At 38.0% G+C, this 18,455-nt stretch overlaps 1 protein-coding gene across 1 annotated transcript; it reads left to right on the top strand.

The window, feature by feature from the left end:
• Positions 1-4,357: 4,357 nt before the first annotated feature.
• Positions 4,358-18,084, top strand: lig1 (ligase I, DNA, ATP-dependent). The gene is made up of 27 exons (XM_056744668.1): positions 4,358-4,501; positions 4,884-4,946; positions 5,058-5,214; positions 5,349-5,511; positions 5,688-5,816; positions 5,905-6,213; positions 6,354-6,459; positions 6,575-6,670; positions 6,820-6,876; positions 6,971-7,029; positions 7,255-7,368; positions 7,816-7,982; positions 8,623-8,699; positions 8,934-9,025; positions 9,245-9,344; positions 10,685-10,770; positions 10,866-10,981; positions 11,104-11,199; positions 14,115-14,225; positions 14,731-14,802; positions 14,919-15,063; positions 15,163-15,245; positions 15,635-15,787; positions 15,916-15,969; positions 16,053-16,196; positions 16,323-16,415; positions 17,851-18,084. The coding sequence occupies exons 1-27, from the start codon at positions 4,485-4,487 to the stop codon at positions 17,923-17,925; spliced, it is 2,934 nt and encodes a 977-aa protein (XP_056600646.1). The 5' UTR covers positions 4,358-4,484; the 3' UTR covers positions 17,926-18,084.
• Positions 18,085-18,455: the final 371 nt, after the last annotated feature.

The raw sequence follows: 18,455 nt of genomic DNA, 5'->3' as shown, positions 1-18,455 counted from the left end.
TGTAGAGTTTAACCACTTAATGTAGGGCTGCACAGATTGTTTGGCATATCGCATTAAAGTACCGCGAGAGCGATACAAATCCGTACAGAACAATCTGCACTTGAATTGCTCTCGCGGTACTCAAATGTCATACGCTGATAGATTTACGCAGCGCCGCATTAAGTTGAACGCGTCTATTCATAAAGACGCTGATTAGCTTGTTCAGGTGTTTTATATCAGAGTTCGGGCTAAACTCGGCAGGAAAATGAATCTCGCGGGCCAGAGATGAGAACCACTGCTCTAATTCCTCGGTGTCCTCTATTTCTAATTCTACGATCAAGCAGGGCTCGCCCTCCACTGCAAGAGGTATATTTTCAGTCCTATTTCCGTGTGCTGTCAATTTGTTTTTAGGTATGACGAAGCGATCCATTTTTAGCTTAAAGATATAAAGTGCGTTGCAGCACTTGCGGGCTCGCGGCAGCGCCTTGAACGCAATGACGCAAGGCGCAGCGGCAGCAACGTTCATGGGGCGTCGCAGTGATTCTTATGTTTATATTTTTTTATATGTCGAATAAATAATGAATTATTATTGTTCTGCGTAGTTTGAAGAGGACCATTGTTAAATCTTTATCCCGGATATATATATTTTAATATATATTAAATATTTTTTAATCACGGAGGCGGTGGGGGGTCAAATGGGGGGTCAAGGCGATTTTTGGGCGGGTCTTGAGACCCCCCAAGACCCCCCCTGGCGCCGCCGGTGCATAAGACTATGGTTATTATAAACTCACAGACCAGCTTTACATTTATCATTTGTAATTTTATTTCAAACAATTAAGAAAGTTGGACTTGCCTTCTGTTTGACCTCTCCCCTGCACAATGCCTCATAAGAGTTAGTTGACTCTGTATGATTCAGTGTGTATATATCAGGCTCTGAAGTTCTGTTAAGTTGAAGCATTCTCATTATAACATTTAGCTCCTTTCTAATCCTCTCCTTAGTTGGGTCTAGAGTGAGGAATTTAAAAGGACAGCAGTTAAATTATGATTTGAATTAGTCCCATGATAAGATTATCGGCAACCTCAATTATAATTGCTTTACACTTAGTTCTGGTTCTCTGATTTGATTAGACAGGTAACATCATATTATATTTTATAAAAACAACCCTGTATCACTGTGCTTGATTGTAATTATGTGATTCCATTGAATGTGCGTTGGTAAGTTACATGCAACAGCAAAGGCACACTGTCTTGTCTTGGGAATTTGTGCAATATCACAACATTACTGTAGCACAATAATCAGCCCACAATCACAAGTTGCAGTCATACTGACACATTCGACACAATATTCAACACTCTTGCTCATTTGACATTGGTGTCACATCAGCTATGTAGACCCAGTTTTAAAAGCTGCTGATAGAAGTTAATGGCCACAGACAGACTTCCAAAATGACATGCTGAGGAGCCCAGTTGATGTAGTACCTGCTCCTTGTTAATGTTTTTTACGGATTCTGGATGACTTACCCATTTAAAACTGAACAGAAACCAGTGAAATGCATACTGGACTTGTCGTGCTGATAGGCGAAAACCCCCATATGGATAGCATTTTACTGAAAGGAATTCCTGTGAATTCATTGCAGCATTTTTTGAAAAACAAAGATAAGAGAGAAAATGCCGAAAATCTTCATTCATCTTGCATTGCTGCAGAAATGCAAACATTTCACTGTCATGATTCTGCCTTATCATATCATGTCTTTCTTGGTCTTGTAGCAGAAACATGGCAGGATCCCTTGTGTAATGTGGAGAGAGACAATTTTGGCACTTATGGATCGCCATACTATCTCTCTGGTCTCGTCTCTGTTCCCGCCCTTTCGTTTCTTCAGTAGTTTTGTTGATTAGTTCATGCCCCGCACCTGTCCCCTCTTGATTTAGTTCCCTATTTAATGCCCTCATGTTTGCTGTCTTGTGCTAGTTAATTTAGTGTTCTCCGTGTCTCACGCTCTCGTAAGTAGTCTTATATATTTCTCAGTCTTGTTAATTTAGTGTAAGTCCAGTCCCAGTTTTATATAGTTTTATTGGTTACCTCGTCTGCCTGTTTTGACCCCCACATGGGAAGTTTGGTTTATGTTTTATACTATAGTCCTGTTCTCATTTTGTCTCCCCCGTCGTGGGTGTTTGATTTGATTTGTTTTTTTTTAAATAAAAATCTTTTTGTGATTCTCACTTTGCCAATCATGACATTTCACCTCTTGTGATGTCCTCTGGTTAGAATTTTTTGATTTCGAGATGGTGGGAACAAAGACGCAGACCAGAGAGAGAGTATAGCAAGCCGATAGGATCACTATCTCTCCCTCAACACACAACCTAAGGTTATGCCATGACTCCGCCCCAGGACCAAGAATAGACATCACATGATGGCGGAATCATGACATATTGTATTCAAAATACGTACCTAATATGAAACATATCAAAGCTATTTAATGTACTTTAAGGAAATGCTGCATTATGAAGTATCGTGTGTACTTTTGTTTTGGTTTGTAATGTTTAATAAAGTCAAGGAAGCATGTGTTTTTACCCCTTAAGTGTCTTCAAAGTCTGTTCTTCAGCATTGATATATGAACAAAAGTGCATCAGAAGGTTTCTTTCCTCCTCCACAAGCTGCATGACTTGACCTTTCAAAGAATTACATCTACGATTAATGGTCAAAGTGCAGTTTATCTTGCTAAAGTGCATAAGAAAACTGTAATGGATATTGCTACAGGTATAATGTAATAACTACAATAATTCATAATAACATTATATTTATTACGCCTTAAACCGAAAAGAGATAATTTATGATGAAAATCATTTTATGAAATCAGTTAGTCTATTGTGTAAATTAATACACAAATAAATACATAAACACAAAATAAATTCCTTTTGAGAATGTTGTGTAAGATAGAGCTGTTATACTGTAGTAGGTGTTTTATCAAAAAATCTGTGGGAATCTTTATTTAGTAATCCCTCACCATGTACTGAAGTATATCAAATAAATGAGATGTACTTATTCACAGTGCCTCAATGGACAGCATACAAAATGAAAGATCACCTGTTCAGTACACAATGCAGCTATGGCAACCATATTTACATCACAGATAAAGCTCATGACTAATGCAGAAACTAAAAGTAAAAATAAGAGTTGAAGGTTACGAATCTGGTTGTTAATAAATATCAGACTATTAGACAGAATTAGTGACTGTTGTCCATTTATAATTCCTGCGTACTCACACCTACATTGTGTATAGGCAAGGGCAGGAATGAGATTTTGGTGGTATAATAACCTTACGCCAAAAAGATATCACGGTTTTGCGGTATTACAGTTCTATTACAACACTGAAATGTTTATGTTTTCAAATATGTGCATACAAAAAACAACTTTCAACTGGACACAATACATCACATTTTGAACCAACATATAGAACATGTGTGTCAGGGAAAAATAAAGCCTTAAAATTACAATATTAATTCAAAAATATATATTTTTGTCAGAAATATTAGACATAAACGTTGAATGAGATGATTTAAATATTTATTTTTCTGTAAACACAGCTCATACCCTAGAAACGGTATCACAGAAAACAATCTGGCATTTCCACTGTACAATAAAAAATATTAAATATAAAACATGAATGTTATTCTGAAACCACTACTTACTGAAAGCGGATTTGGTATCCATACACCATTGTAACTCTCTGTCACACACGTGTGAAAATCTGTTTATATTAGTTAAAGTGTATTTGCTTGTGACTATCTAATTTACCTAGGCTATTTTAATAGACATTTCAGAAAAGGCGACCTGTTGTAAGAGTCAATAATGAACATAGTAAGCAATACAAAGTTTATCAAACTATCTAAATGTAACATCTTTGTTAAGATTTAGACTGTAGGCTATGATATGAAATATATTAAGTGATACATGCCTATGTGATACAAATAAATAAAATATAAAAATAAATGTAAAGAATAAAAAATTACTTCACAAACAGCTCTGTCTGCCATTTGTGGAACATTTTATAATGCATCCTGTGGATTTGTGCATCACAGCAACGACTCCATCTGACATTATATTCCGTCCAACAGGCGGTGCTGAAAAACTTGTTTACAAAAGCCTTTGCTGATTGTTTTTAAGCTGTTCGCTTTAAAATGTATATAAATATACATTTAACAAACATGATTTATTAGACTAGTAAATGCGTACGCTTCGTTTTCTTACCGTTCAGCAAAAGATGCTCTACACTCCAGTCCAGTAGGAGGAGCTGCAGCTTAAAGCTTGTTTGTCCGCCGCCGCCATTAAGAAGAACTGAAGAAGTTTCCTTTTCTTCCGGAAAATGACGTCATTTTGGCGCCGAATCATACGGAGTGAAGCGCGCGGAAAGCAACATTGAGGCTGCGAAAGAATAATAATACTCTGAACTATTCAAAATATTTGGGATTTGTTAAGTTGGAGTAACTTAGTGCAAAATCGCAACATGCAGCGAAGCATATCGTAAGTGTTTTCTGTATTCATTTGTCCTCTTGATTTATTTACTGTTGTAAGCTACTTTGCAACAACTATGTAGGAAGCAAAATGCAACAATAAAAACATGCAGCGAGGGAGATAAGGAGAATTAATTTATTAAAATGAATTGTTGGCACGGAAGCATATTTGCTTCTCATGTCAGAGTTGTGTGTTGGTGGTTTTGTAGAACGTCACACTATAGTATTGGTTACTTTAATTTTACGGCTATTAATCTTTCAGGTTGGACTTGTAGCAAACAATATTCTGAATTATGTCGTGTTTTCGAATAGCTTTGCGGAATGTATTTGCGCTGTCAATTTGAGTGAATTTTCCTTTGTGACCCCAAAGAGCTCTTGTTTCCCACACACAGGTCATTCTTTCAGCCAAAGAAAGGCATGGAGAAGAAAGATGAGAAGGTCAATGTAAAGCCTGAGTAAGCTGCTTTTAATGATGTTCCACGTATTAAACGTGCTGTGATGTTTTTATATATAACTATTTTGAAGTGTAGACAAGAAGAACATGTTTTGATCTCTCTGTTCTTTAGACCTGTGAAAAGCCCTCTCAAAATGCAGAATGGTGTTCAGGAAAGTGATTCACCAGTAAAGAAGGTTAACAAGCGTATCCGACCAATCATAGACAGCGATGATGAAGATCAACCGGTGGTAAAAGAACAAGGGACAAAGCAGAGTGATGCCCGAGTGGTAAAGCATGAGACGCAAAGGATTCTGTTATTCAAATCGGTTTTATGACCGTTTCTGGATTGTTGTTAATGATCGTGTTTCTGCTTTTTTGTCCCGAACATTCACACGCATGCTCATATTTTGATGTTACTAAGACTGCGTCCTCTCCAACATCTCCAAAATCCCCCATAAGTCTGTCGACACCTGTCACTTCGAGTAACTCTGTTGGCATGGTAACCCCTGCTTCCTCGGGCACTCCAGGAACACCAGCGACTCCGACATCAACATCCCCATCGGGCATTCCCAAACGACAGACTGGTCTGCATTATTCTCTTCCCACATTTCTCTTTTTATTGACATTAAGTTTATTTATTTATTTTCCTGTTTCACACTCAATTTAGTTCTGTTTTTATTCATTTAATTCAGATTTTATTATTGTTAAAAGGGAAAAATAATCTACACGTTCACTTTAAAGTCTCTTTCTTGTTCTTTAGCCCGGAAGCAGTTCCCCAAGAGAAAGCTGGAAAGCAGGAGCGATGGAGAAGGAACAAGAGAGGAGAAAGGAGTAGAGGAAAAGCAAGAGAGTAAAAGAGCTCGAGTAGAGGACTCGCCAGGTCAGACAGGTGAGATAAAAAGCTGTCTGCCGAGATCACTGTTTTTTCAGTGATCTCTAAACATCCCCTTATGCTTTATTCTCTCTCTTCCACTCAGTGAACGAGAAGGAGATGATGGAGATAATGGAGGTGGAGGAGAAAAGTGGAGATGAAAAGCTTGTGGTGGAGGAACAGAAAGAGGAGAATGAAGCAGAAGCAAGTGTAGACTTGCATGTCAATGAGAAGATGAAAAAGAAGAAGGGTGAAAACAGTGATGCGCCAGAGAAAAAGTTAAATGGAGTGAGTAAGAAAAAAGAGAAGGAGGTTTCGAAAGAGAAGGTCAAGAGCAGCCCTGAAAGAGAGGTGAAGAAAGACACAGAAGAAAAGGAGGGATCAGCTAAGAAAAAACCCATCAGCAGCTTTTTTGGTAAGAACTTGAAATCTCTCTTATGTCATTCAAAATAATTTCAACTTTACTGTCCCACAAAAAAATTACGTTAGATGGGTTAAGTGTTGATATGACTGTAGTTTTTGTAAGCTATTACTTTAACTCTAAAACTCTTTTAGCTCCCAGAAAAGCAGCTGTTAAACTGGAGAAGGAAGAACAGAATGAGGGAGAGAGAAAGAAGACTGGAGAGACCTCTTCCGTCTCTGAACAGAAAGACAAGAAAAGGTTAAAACCTATGAAAACAAACAAATGTTGAACCGCAAAGAAGCTTATTTTATCAGTTTATAGTGTTTGAAAATATACTGTAGTTTATTGTGAGAGCTGTTTATTGTTTGGACAGTGAAAAGGAAGTGGACTCTTCTGCTCAGACCCAGTATGATCCCTCGAGAGCAAATTACCATCCCATTGACCATGCCTGCTGGAAAAGGGATGAAAAGTAAAGCTGCCTTTTTAACTTCTTAATGGCATTGTTAGAAAAAAATGTTTTTTAAGAACTTGGTCTAGTGAAACAAGAAACCTCGGATTGACTTATTCTTACTGTTAAAAGTGTGCTGTTTGATATTTCTTACTTTTGTTCTTTGTCAGAGTGCCGTATTTGGCTGTTGCTCGTACCTTTGAGAAGATTGAAGAAGATTCAGGCAGGTATGAAGCCTCACCTTTTTACATATTAAAATCTACATATATGAGTTCACAAGTGTGTGCGTGTGTCAAAATTCTCTATTCTTTGTTTTTGTAGACTGAAGAATATCGAAACACTTTCTAACCTTCTGCGCTCTGTAATCCTGCTCTCACCAGGTGAGTGTGCTTATTTGGGTTTTTTTATGCTTTTGTGATGAAATCTAATGTTTTTTTTACCGTTTTATTTAGGATTTACAATATACATACAGACTTTATATTATAAAGCATGAAAATGTATATTATACACATTTGACATTAAGAGGATGACAAAGCATGTTCTGTGCATTGGTTCAGTTGTTTCCGTCATTATAATTACATTGTTGTCTCATTTTATTTGTTTAGATGACCTGCAGTGCTGTGTTTACCTGTGTCTGAACCAGCTTGGACCAGCATATGAGGGTCTCGAGCTGGGCGTCGGGGAAACCGTCCTGATGAAAGCTGTCGCTCAAGCCACAGGTGTGCAAAACATACTAATTTATAATGGGCTAGTTGCACGAAGCCACCATGTTAGATTTCCGATCAGCAAGTGTGGGCATTTCTGAGTACCTTGATTAAGCCAACACAACTCTTTTTAACAGCAAAAAAAGATTTTCGTAAACCAAGAGAGAATGAAAGTCTTTTTTTGCTGTTACATCAAGTTGTGGTGGCTTAATGAGGTACTCGGCAACGTAAAGAGGTTTTTCTGCTATATCACTGATGTACCTGTATCTTAGTATTTTTTTTTAAAAAGGCCATATTTGCCAGCCAAAAATCCTAATTGTCCCTTACAGTGTTAAACGACTGGAAATGGGGCCTGCCTACACTCGCTGATCAGAAATCTATTATGGCGACCACTTGCAACTAGCCAATAGTGTGGTAGCTAATGTGTTTCAGCTTTGACATGCCCTTTACTTCTGTTAACAGGGCGACAGCTGGACAAAATCAAAGCGGAAGCTCAAGATAAGGGAGACTTGGGATTGGTCGCTGAGAGTTCCCGCAGCAACCAAAGAATGATGTTTGCACCGGCCAATCTGACGGCCCGTGGAGTATTCAGTAAACTGAAGGAGATTGCCAACATGAGCGGCAACTCTGTGAGTAGATGTGATGTGTTTACTTAAACTAATAGGCTCATTCTCCAACTCACCCAGAGTCAATAAGTTGAGTTTTATCATTTTGGAATCTATTTAGCCGATCTCTGGGTCAGCCGATAGCACATTTAGCATAGCTTAGCACAGATCATTGAAACCAATTAGACCAGTAGCATCACGTTCAAAAATGAACAAAGAGTTTCGATATTTTTCCTCTTTAAAACTTGACTCTTCTGTACTTGTATTGTGTGCTAAGACTGGCAGAAAATGAAAAGTTGCGATTTTCTAGGCGATATGATTAGGAACTATACTCTTATTCCGGTGTAATAATCAAGGAAGTAACATGGCTGCAGCAGGCGCAGTGATATCATATACGTGACCAACTGTGTGCACAAGATGCGTGATATCACTGCGCCTGCTGCGGCCATGTTACGGCAGCAAACTTCCTTGATTATTATGCCAATGGGAATGGGAGTATATTAAACAGTAAAACTCAACTTATTAACTATGGGGGAGATGGAGAATGAGCCTATTTCCAAAAAAAGCGGATTGTTCCTTTAAAGATGCATGTACACAGTTCTCTAGATTGACATGTTGTGCTGTAGCATCAGTGCAAATAGATAAACAAATCTTTCTCTCCCAGGCTATGAATAAGAAGATCGACATTATTAAAGGCCTTTTTGTGGCCTGTCGTTTTTCTGAGGCCCGCTACATTGTGAGGTGCGTCAGTTCATTTCTCATTTATGATGTGCTTGTGTGCTTCATGCTCTCTGCTGAATCGCTGTGTGAGGTCTTAATGAATAATGTCATTTATAAAAGACTGTCGTTTTTATTACATTTACCTCTGCATTTGCTGGCCTTGCTTGGCATACTGCTGTTTGAGGACAGATTTCTATAAATATTAATGCTGAAACGAAAAGCGTCGATTTGATTGGTTGCATGTTTGACTGACAGGTCATTGGCAGGCAAGCTGAGAATCGGATTGGCTGAGCAGAGCGTTCTCGCAGCTCTCAGTCAGGCCGTGTGTCTGACGCCCCCAGGCCAAGGTTTGAATCATTTACATTTGATGATCATTAACACTAATGAATCAGCCATTAACACACATCATAATCAGAGCACTGAATTAAGCTCTAGGCATCTAGCAATTACTTTTAGATTACTCTTTCCTGTAATGAATCAAAAATGAATAACGTTTACAAATGTTAATATTAATCGGCCCATTAGTGCAGTAGCTTTGCTGTAATGTTAAAAATCTGTTTGTTCAGAGTTTCCACCAGCTGTGTTGGATGCTGGTAAAGGAATGAGTACAGACAGCAGGAGAGTTTGGCTGGAAGGGAAGGCACTGATCCTGAAACAGACATATTGGTAAAAACACACAAGACACATGATAACCTGGCCTCTAGGTCCGGGTGATGACCGGGGTGAAATGATCACAGACCACCAGGCAAATGTGGGTTGTTATTGCACAGTGATGGGTAATTGCCGGTCAACCAGATGACCTAAAAAATATCTTTGAGATAATAGTGCATTGTGAGCCTTTTTTATCACGTTAGCCATATATTGAATGTTTCATGAGCACCACAATCTTGAGGTCACCTTTTCTATTTGACTAATGAGATTTTGTGACAACGCTTTTGGTAGGCTAGTCTCGCACTGCCTCCTTGTCTTTGAATACAAAATGTTGATGGAACTGTTTTAATGGTCTTTTCTGACTATTTCTAATGAATCTCATTTTAGATATAGGTCATAGCCTCATATATATAAATATATAAACATGTAGATCCTTAACTTGGAACATATAAATAATTTAGAACAAGTCTGACCCAGTCTGTGAAAACCTAACTAATTGTTTTTTGTGATTTATTATTTTCTACATAAAATCATCTTAAATAATTTAAAGAACATTCTGTGAAAATATAACCTTGATATATTTAATATGGTCTAAGGTAGGTTTTGTCAAAGTTTAAAATCACAGTGAAATTAATGATTGAAATCAGACATTACTCATGCCAAAGTTAGATTTTGGGAGTTAAGCCTGGATTTGGTCACAAATATTTAATTTTGTGTTTAATGTAAACCTCAGGGCAGTACATACATTTCATACCATACATAACATGTATATTAAAAATAACCGAAAAGACTTATTTTGACTACAATCTTATCTGTATTTTTTCGCACAGTTGACAATGCTATTGCACATCTACATCAATCTACATTTTTATGATATTATTGCAAATTCTTGGGTGTTTTAAATGTATCATCCATCATGCTAATTGACTAAATATATATGGTATATATTGTTTATAACATTGTTTTTGTCATAAAGCATTGTGGGAAGTAAGAATTTTAATTCTGATGCATTGCTTAAGTGTTCCTTTCAGTAATTTTGAAACTGTCTAAATTTTAATGTTTTGTAAAATATAATTTTTTTTTAATCTGCCTTTTTGTTTTGTGTAATAGTGTTATTGGTAAACACAAACCCCAAACTGTGCTGCGAGATTACACTGTCTCCATTTTTCAAACAATATTACAATTATAACTACAGGTGTCCCTTGCATAACAACTACCTGTTTAATAAGAATTTGCATAATTTACTCCCTACACCAATATGATATTTTTTAACAAATTATACAGGTGTTGCAATGACTACACAGATTTCTACAGTACACAGTTTCTGTTTTTCACTTATATGTTTCTCCTCTCAGTGAGATGCCTAATTATGATGCCATCATTCCTGTCATGCTGAAAGAAGGCATAGATGAACTACCCAATCATTGCAAGCTCACCCCAGGTACGACCAATCACAGTTTTCACTATATTCCTGCCAGCCAATAGCTTATTAAAGTATTCTTTTAGAAATCATACTAAGCCATGTTTATTTTCCAGGTGTACCCTTACGGCCAATGTTGGCTCACCCAACTAAAGGTGTTGGTGAGGTAATGAAACGATTTGACGAGGCTTCTTTCACCTGTGAATACAAATATGATGGAGAGAGAGCTCAGGTGCGTGTTATTCAAATTCATTCCACAAGGTGGCGCTTTAGTCACTCAAGTGTTCCGTTACCATAGCGATGTTATTGATCAAACCCCTGAATTGTTAATTGTTTTGGCTTTGCTTATAACAGATCCATATTCTTGAGAATGGAGAGGTGCATGTTTTTAGCCGAAACCAAGAGGATAACACGAGCAAATACCCAGATATTATCGCACGGATACCACAGGTAACACACACACAAATGCAAGCAGAGAAGTAGTGATGGATTTTGGAGGGATACAAAGATCAGCCTTTCCCATGTCTAAAGCTGGGTACACACGGTGATTTTGCCACACTTTTTTTTCTGAAACTGAATTTTTGGATCGCAAAAATCAGTTAGAATGACATGCTCACAGACAGCTGCTTAATTGCTTTTGTGCTGAATATTAGCTTTTGATGTACTGATGGTGTCAGAAATTTTGGTTAGCGCTACTGCAGTGTGACCGATCCCATGGTGCCCATTGACTCAAATAGTGGTGTTGCAAACGATGACACAAGATGTTAGGCCATAAATGCTTATTAACGTGTGCATTAAAAATATGTAACATAAGTAATTAGGATTTTCTGGACACGTTTATTAAAATGGCATTTGACTGACTTGATGTCTTAAAGGGGTCATATGACACTTCTAAAATGAATATTATCATTTGTTTTGGATGTAATGCAACGTTTATAGACGATGCAAGTTGAAAAAATGCTGTATTTTCCACATACCGTTGGGGTTGGAAACTGTTCACTTCACCGTTTACCAATACGGTACCTGGAATTTGGTACCGGTACCAAACAATACCTTTTTTTGGTACTTTACTCTCTGTGAAATAAAAAACATTTATTTAAATGAAAAAAAAGTCCAAACCTCTAAATTTCAATTTGTTTGACATAATCATTTATTTATGCAGTGTGAGGCCTCCACCTTTAACAAACCATTAGATAATATAGAAAAACAAAACTTTTACAAAAATATTTTTATCTTCATTACTGAAAATAACAGATTGATTTGTAATATAAATTTTAACAGAGATACTGAAAGGATGACATACATATCTATATATATATATATATATATATGTTGAGCATACAATAATACATAATCTAAATATGCATCAGTCTCCTGCTGCGCTGTTCACAGCTTCAAACTGCAACTTGACAGCCTCACTCACCTCTTTCCATCGACTACTCTACAGTAATCTGTCACTAATAACTTTGTTTCGGGATTTCATGAGCTGATTTTATTCATTGGTGGTGGACAGAAAACACAAAGCGCCTTAACAAATTTAAATGTTCAGCGCAGTGTTATGTATGTGCGTGCAAGCTGCATCTGAGCGGGCATTTCCTTAACGCAAGTCTGCTTAATTTTCTAAAAAAGAACAAGTGAAATAAATATGATAGCCATATGTAGAGTCAAGTGTTTATTTTCATTTTGTACGTTGATTAGGACAGCCTGCTTTAGTTGCCGCTTTGCGTGAATTAAAATTATCTCTCTCGCGCAGCACCCGATGCGTTCTCAGGTATCGAAATTTGGCACCGAGTGATTTAATATGAATCGATACTCTGTAGTACCGACGTTATTCGGTTATTGTCCTTAAAAGTACAGATTCCGGAACCCAACCCTACATACCGTGCATGTTTGTATCTCCTCTTTGCCCCACCTTTCTGAAATGCGCAGATTTTTTACTAAGCTCTTGGCTCTGTAAAGCTAGGTGTGCTATGATTGGCCAGCTAAACAGTGCATAGAGATTGGTTGAATACTGCAAGCATGTGACGGACATGTTATGCATCTTACCATATTTGGAACATCAGGTTCCAAAGCAGTTGTACTGACAGGTACGCCCACCTTCCTTGCGTATACATTTGGGCGGTCTTAGTCACATCACACCACAAACTGACGTAGATTTGTGGGGGTGTGGTTATGCATTTCAAGCAGGTCTGGCTAAGCACTCGCTTTTAGAAAGGATGCATCATTTGTATCGACACTTTAATTTGTGTAATTTTACATGTCTATAACATGCATGGGCAACTTAACACACCAAAGATACAGAAAATCACATATTCGCGCCATATGACCCCTTTAAAACGACTTCAGGTGAACTCTGCCAGTCATCTGAAACCTCTATAGTTTTATCCTCACAAAAAGTTAGACCTCATGCAGTTGAATGACTTGAATAAGAAAGGATTTTTTTAGCAATTAGATTTTGTTGGCAGGGCTACTGAGACTCCCTCATGAGATGGCTGATAAAAACTTACTGGGGTGAGATAGAAAACTCACACCTGTTTGGTCATCTCCCTTTGTCTCTCTTTTTTCTGTGTGTCGGTCTTATTTTCCCTCTCTCTTTCTCAAAGGTTGTATTTGTCCTCTGTCACCACCGCCCCCTCCAAAAAGCAATAATGGATTCCAGCCCTAAAGCAATGAAAAAATGTGATGAATGATACACGCTCACACACGCAGATAAATCAATGCAACATTTCTGTTGTCTTGCTTATCATTGTGTCCATATCCCATCTCAGCACCTGAATATCTCTTTTTGCCTTTCTCTTCGGACTTGTCTGAAATACAATGCAAAATCTAAAGATATGGGAAAGGGATCAAAGCAGTCCGAGTTAAGCATCATGCCATGTGGGAAATAAATGGATGCCATCCATACAGTTGTCGATCCTGTTTTGCAGGTTACGACTCGCTTCAGGTGTGAATGAGTGCAACAGCCGCATTCTGTATTGACGGATGAATTTGCTCCTCTATTTGGCGTTTACTAAATAATGTCGTAGCAACTGTGGCAAAACTTTCCACTGTTCCATGACATTTACTTTTGTCAGTGTCACTATGGTTACAGGCATTATTCTCATCCGTCACAGCAGTTCTCTCAAACATAATATGCGCTTACTCGTAACATCAATTGAAGTGTAAATGTCACACAGCCCGAGGGTCTGTTTATGCTTGTGGGAAGTGTTAGTTTTTAAAGCTGAGATGACCTTATAAACAAGAAATTTTAAGATGTAATGGCGGGGATGGGTATGTCTGGGGGCAGGGCTTCATACACTCACGTATGATTAGGTTTGTTGAGGGGGGATTTAATAAATGCTCTCACCCTTCATTCCCTTCTGCAGGTGAAGAAAGCCAGTGTGCGCTCCTGTGTTCTTGATTCAGAAGCGGTTGCTTGGGACAGAGAAAAGAAACAGATTCAGCCATTTCAGGTTCTCACCACACGAAAGAGAAAGGTGAGGAGAAATGGAGAGAGAGACTGGAGGGAGTGCTAAAGGTTGAAGAGATATTTAACAACAGTTGGTAGGGTCAATGAGAGTTTAGTTATCAGAGTTTTAGATGGTAGTTTTTACCCCTTTAAAATCTTAGAAAAAAACAAAATGAAAGCCGAAACCTTGTATTTAAGATATTGACGGAGTAAATCAGCCCACTAACATTCTTCACATTTAAGAAAAGGCTTTAACTCACTTTGTAGAGCATTGCATTAGCAGAGCAAAGATCATGGGTTGAACACTCAGGGAACACATACTGCTAAAACGTATACCTCAAATGCACTGTACATTGCTTTGGATAACTGTCTACCAAAAGATGTAAAATAACGTCAGGAAGGACAGAAGGGGGCTGGAGGGACACATGGAGACGCAGGGTAACATGGGGGAGTGTGAATCTGAAAGCGCAGGGTGCTGAGAAATGCACAGATGGTGAGAAAGAGGCATAAACTAAGTGTGTGTGTTGTTTTAGGATGTGGATGCCTCTGAGATCAAGGTTCAAGTGTGCGTGTATGCCTTTGACCTGCTCTACCTGAACGGAGAGGTAAGACCATAATGATCCCAGCCGGGGTTTTCTTTTTGAGAATGTTTCTTAAATCGGATTTTCGCTGAGCTGTGTGTTATTTTAGGTTTAATGATCTCTGGTTCTGTCTCCGTCAGTCTCTGGTGCGAGAGCCTTTGAGCAAACGCCGGGCTCTGTTACGAGAGAGTTTCGAGGAGAGGGAAGGAGAGTTCGTCTTCGCGAAATACCTCGATTCTGACAATACAGAAAGTATCGGCGAGTTCCTGGAGCAGTCTGTACGAGGTGTGTGTGTAACGTGAACTGACAGACGTTATGTAGAGAGCTGAACTGCACAGGTATTAGTGTTAGTGTTGTCCAGTATTTAAATTGTGTGTTTTTCAGATTCCTGTGAGGGTTTAATGGTGAAAACGTTGGACAAACACGCAACGTATGAGATTGCAAAACGCTCTCACAACTGGCTGAAGGTATAATGCACAAATATCTATATTTGACAACGTTTTAGTGCTGGTGGTGAAGAAATAATAGGTTAATACTTGGACTTTTTTTGGAGACATTTAACGTTTTCATTTTACTTAGTAAATTGCAGAATTGTGCACAACGAAAAAATATAGGTTGTACACCGTAAAATGGCTGTAAAATGATAAACGGAATGAAGTTTATTGATAACAACTGCATATCTCTGTCAATAAAGTCAATACATTTATGTTTTACATTAAAAAAAAGAGAGATGTGCTCTCTGACGGCAGGGTGCTGCTTGTTGTGTAGTTTGCAGTTTATCTAACTGTCAAAACGACTATTTCCAGTGATGATGTGTTGTTGTATTGTTTCTAATGACCTGTTTTTCTCTGTGCAGCTAAAGAAGGATTATCTGGATGGTGTCGGGGACACTGTTGATCTGTGTGTGATTGGTGGTTATCTGGGAAAAGGAAAGAGAGCAGGAAGCTATGGAGGATTTTTACTGGCCTGTTACGATGAGGAGAACGAAGAGTTCCAGTCTGTCTGCAAGGTCTGTGTCTGTCTGTGTGTGTGTGTGTGTGTGTGTGTGTGTGTGTGTGTGTGTGTGTGTCATCATATGTTCAAATTCAGCGCATTTGTGTGCTTTCTAAAATGACAGTCATTTTTGTTTCATGGCAGATCGGAACAGGCTTTAAAGATGAAGATCTGGAACAACATTACAATTTCTTGAAGGTACAGCAACATTTTGTTTTGTTTGTGGGTTTGTTTCTGGCAGCGTGTGGTGTATGTTGATGTCTTTTCACGATGCCCCACAGGAGCACATTTTACCTAAACCGCGCCCATATTACCGCGTGGACCAATCGGCAGAACCAGACGTTTGGCTGGAGGCGGTGCAAGTGTGGGAGGTGAAATGCGCTGACCTTTCACTGTCACCCGTCTACAAAGCAGCGATGGGATTGGTCAGTGCACCACGCCTGTTTGAATCGAGCTGAATCAGAGTTTTTTGTTGACTGAAACGTTGATTTGATCGATGTGTTTGGTTCAGTTTTGGGTGATCATGGTGTAATTCTCTCATTGGCCATCAGGTGGACCCAGAGAAAGGGATTTCACTCCGTTTCCCAAGATTTCTCAGGATCAGAGATGACAAAAAGCCAGAAGATGCAACCACAGGGGCACAGGTACGATGCAAAACACGAAACAGCAAGCAACGGTCGACGTAAATGGAAAACTGTCAAACCCTGCATGTCCTTACAATGGAAATTACTTAGATCGGCTCTGACAGGCTCACAGAAATATGCAGGGGTCGATAGAAATTACTCCTCACAGGGCAGGAATTCTTTTGAAGACAAATGTCATATTATGCATTATGTATGGAACAGGAAATGACGCCACTCGTTCCTCCTACCATGCGTGTGCCGTAGTTCCATCTGAAGAGTGACATTTTAATGTAGTTTTTCTTTTGAAAGTCAAACGTGATGACATTGGTGTAGTTCAGAGCATCGTGACATTGTGATTTAGTGGAGCAATTGGAGTGGATCCGTTAAAGGAAATCCATCTCTTTATGTGTCACACTGTCTCCACTCACTCCTTCCCCCCTCATTTTCACACTTCATTTATTTTGCTTTTCTTTTATTCCTGTCACCCAATGGTTGGAGGCACACAAACACACACTTACAGAGATGATACTGTATAAGGCACTTTCCATTAATAAGGAGAACCTTGCTGCCTCATCTCTTGGTTTAAACATTAAAAGTGCAAATCATATGTCATTTGTTATGAGAAGGTTTCGATAATGTATTATCAAGCAAAACTGACTTTTATAAAACTACAGTCTCGTTTTATCCGTCAGTTAGCAAAGAGATTTTGAACCGTCCTGTTTGTTAACTGTATCCAACAATTTAATTTATGCAATATAATTATTGCATAGTCTGGTGCATTGGTTATTCATTCAAACTATAGCAATTATTGATTTTTCAGACATCAGGTAAAAATTAGGTTTTAGTCAAAATAGAAAAGATTAGGATAATAATTTTAGGATGATAATAACAGCGTTGTAATGTGTTTGAATGCAACTCCTTCTTTTAGAAGCCTGTTGAAGTTTAAGGTTTTTGTAGAAGTCCAGTGTTGTTGGATCAAGACTTGGACACAAATATTTGTTATATGCTCTCTGTTAGTGTCTTTGCTTTTTAAGACCCAGTTAGCCTGCAGCTGGTGTCAGGAGATAAAACATCTAAAACCACTGATGTAAAGAAAATGCGGTGACAGATAAAAAACAAAATGCAAGACCGCTGATCTAAAATACCCAGCTCCCTAACTCCATGCTGGTTCTTAGTAATCATTTTGAATGTGTTAACTTGTATAGTCAAAGTCAGTGGTCTCCTCAAAGCCTGTCAATGTCATACATTGTTGCTTGGTGAAACGTGCTTTTGAGCAACAGAGATCCACACTGCATAAATGCTGGGTATTGGAACATTTTACATTTGCACCAATGATTAGAAAATGCAGTTTGAAGCTTGTGTGATGGTATAATCACATCCATTTGTCAGACTTCTCTTTAATCTGAATCTAAAGTTTCAAAGCGTGTTATTTGGTAACTCTCTTTCTCTTTTTCAGATTGCTGATCTCTACAGAAAACAACAGCAGATTCAAAACCAGGGTGACAAAACTGAACTTGAGGACTACTACTAAATCTTTCTCAAAATGGGCAGTAAAAGTTTTCAACATTTTGTAGCCTATTGACATGTGCTATGTTTTAATGCTGTGATATTGTCAGATTCGATGAGAAATTAACATGTAAATAGTTTCAGTGATGAGATGGAGCTAAAATAAATACTTACTTTTCACAAACTAAGTCTGTGCTATTTGTTGTTCAGGTCAAGTCAATTTTATTTATACATCGCTTTTCCCAGTTTAATTGTTAGCAATAGATAAAAAACTAAAATAAAGACAATGCATGGCATTAGAATACCTGGTATTATTGCAAGATTTCTATGCAAGGTGCAAAAATAAAATTGAACCGGAATACTATGTTGGATTGTTAGAAACAAACTTGTTCAATTAAAATATATAATTTAAAAGAAATAAAATTATAATATACCAGAAATATATGCAATAATACCATAAGATGCAAATACAATGTAAATGTTTAGGTTAAATGCACAAATTAAGATTACAATATTTGTTTAGGGAGATAAACCTTAAGAAGCTAAATTGTTAAA

Source organism: Triplophysa dalaica, chromosome 3 (assembly GCF_015846415.1).
Source record: "Triplophysa dalaica isolate WHDGS20190420 chromosome 3, ASM1584641v1, whole genome shotgun sequence".
NCBI classification, from domain to species: domain Eukaryota; kingdom Metazoa; phylum Chordata; class Actinopteri; order Cypriniformes; family Nemacheilidae; genus Triplophysa; species Triplophysa dalaica.
The sequence above is the reverse complement of the archived record's forward strand: the minus strand, read 5'-3'. Positions and strand labels throughout refer to the sequence as shown.

Coding starts and splice junctions, on each gene's coding strand:
- lig1 (XM_056744668.1), top strand. Junction 7,369..7,815: donor AGCTGTCGCTCAAGCCACAG/GTGTGCAAAACA, acceptor TTCTGTTAACAG/GGCGACAGCTGGACAAAATC. Junction 15,246..15,634: donor GCTCTCACAACTGGCTGAAG/GTATAATGCACA, acceptor TTCTCTGTGCAG/CTAAAGAAGGATTATCTGGA.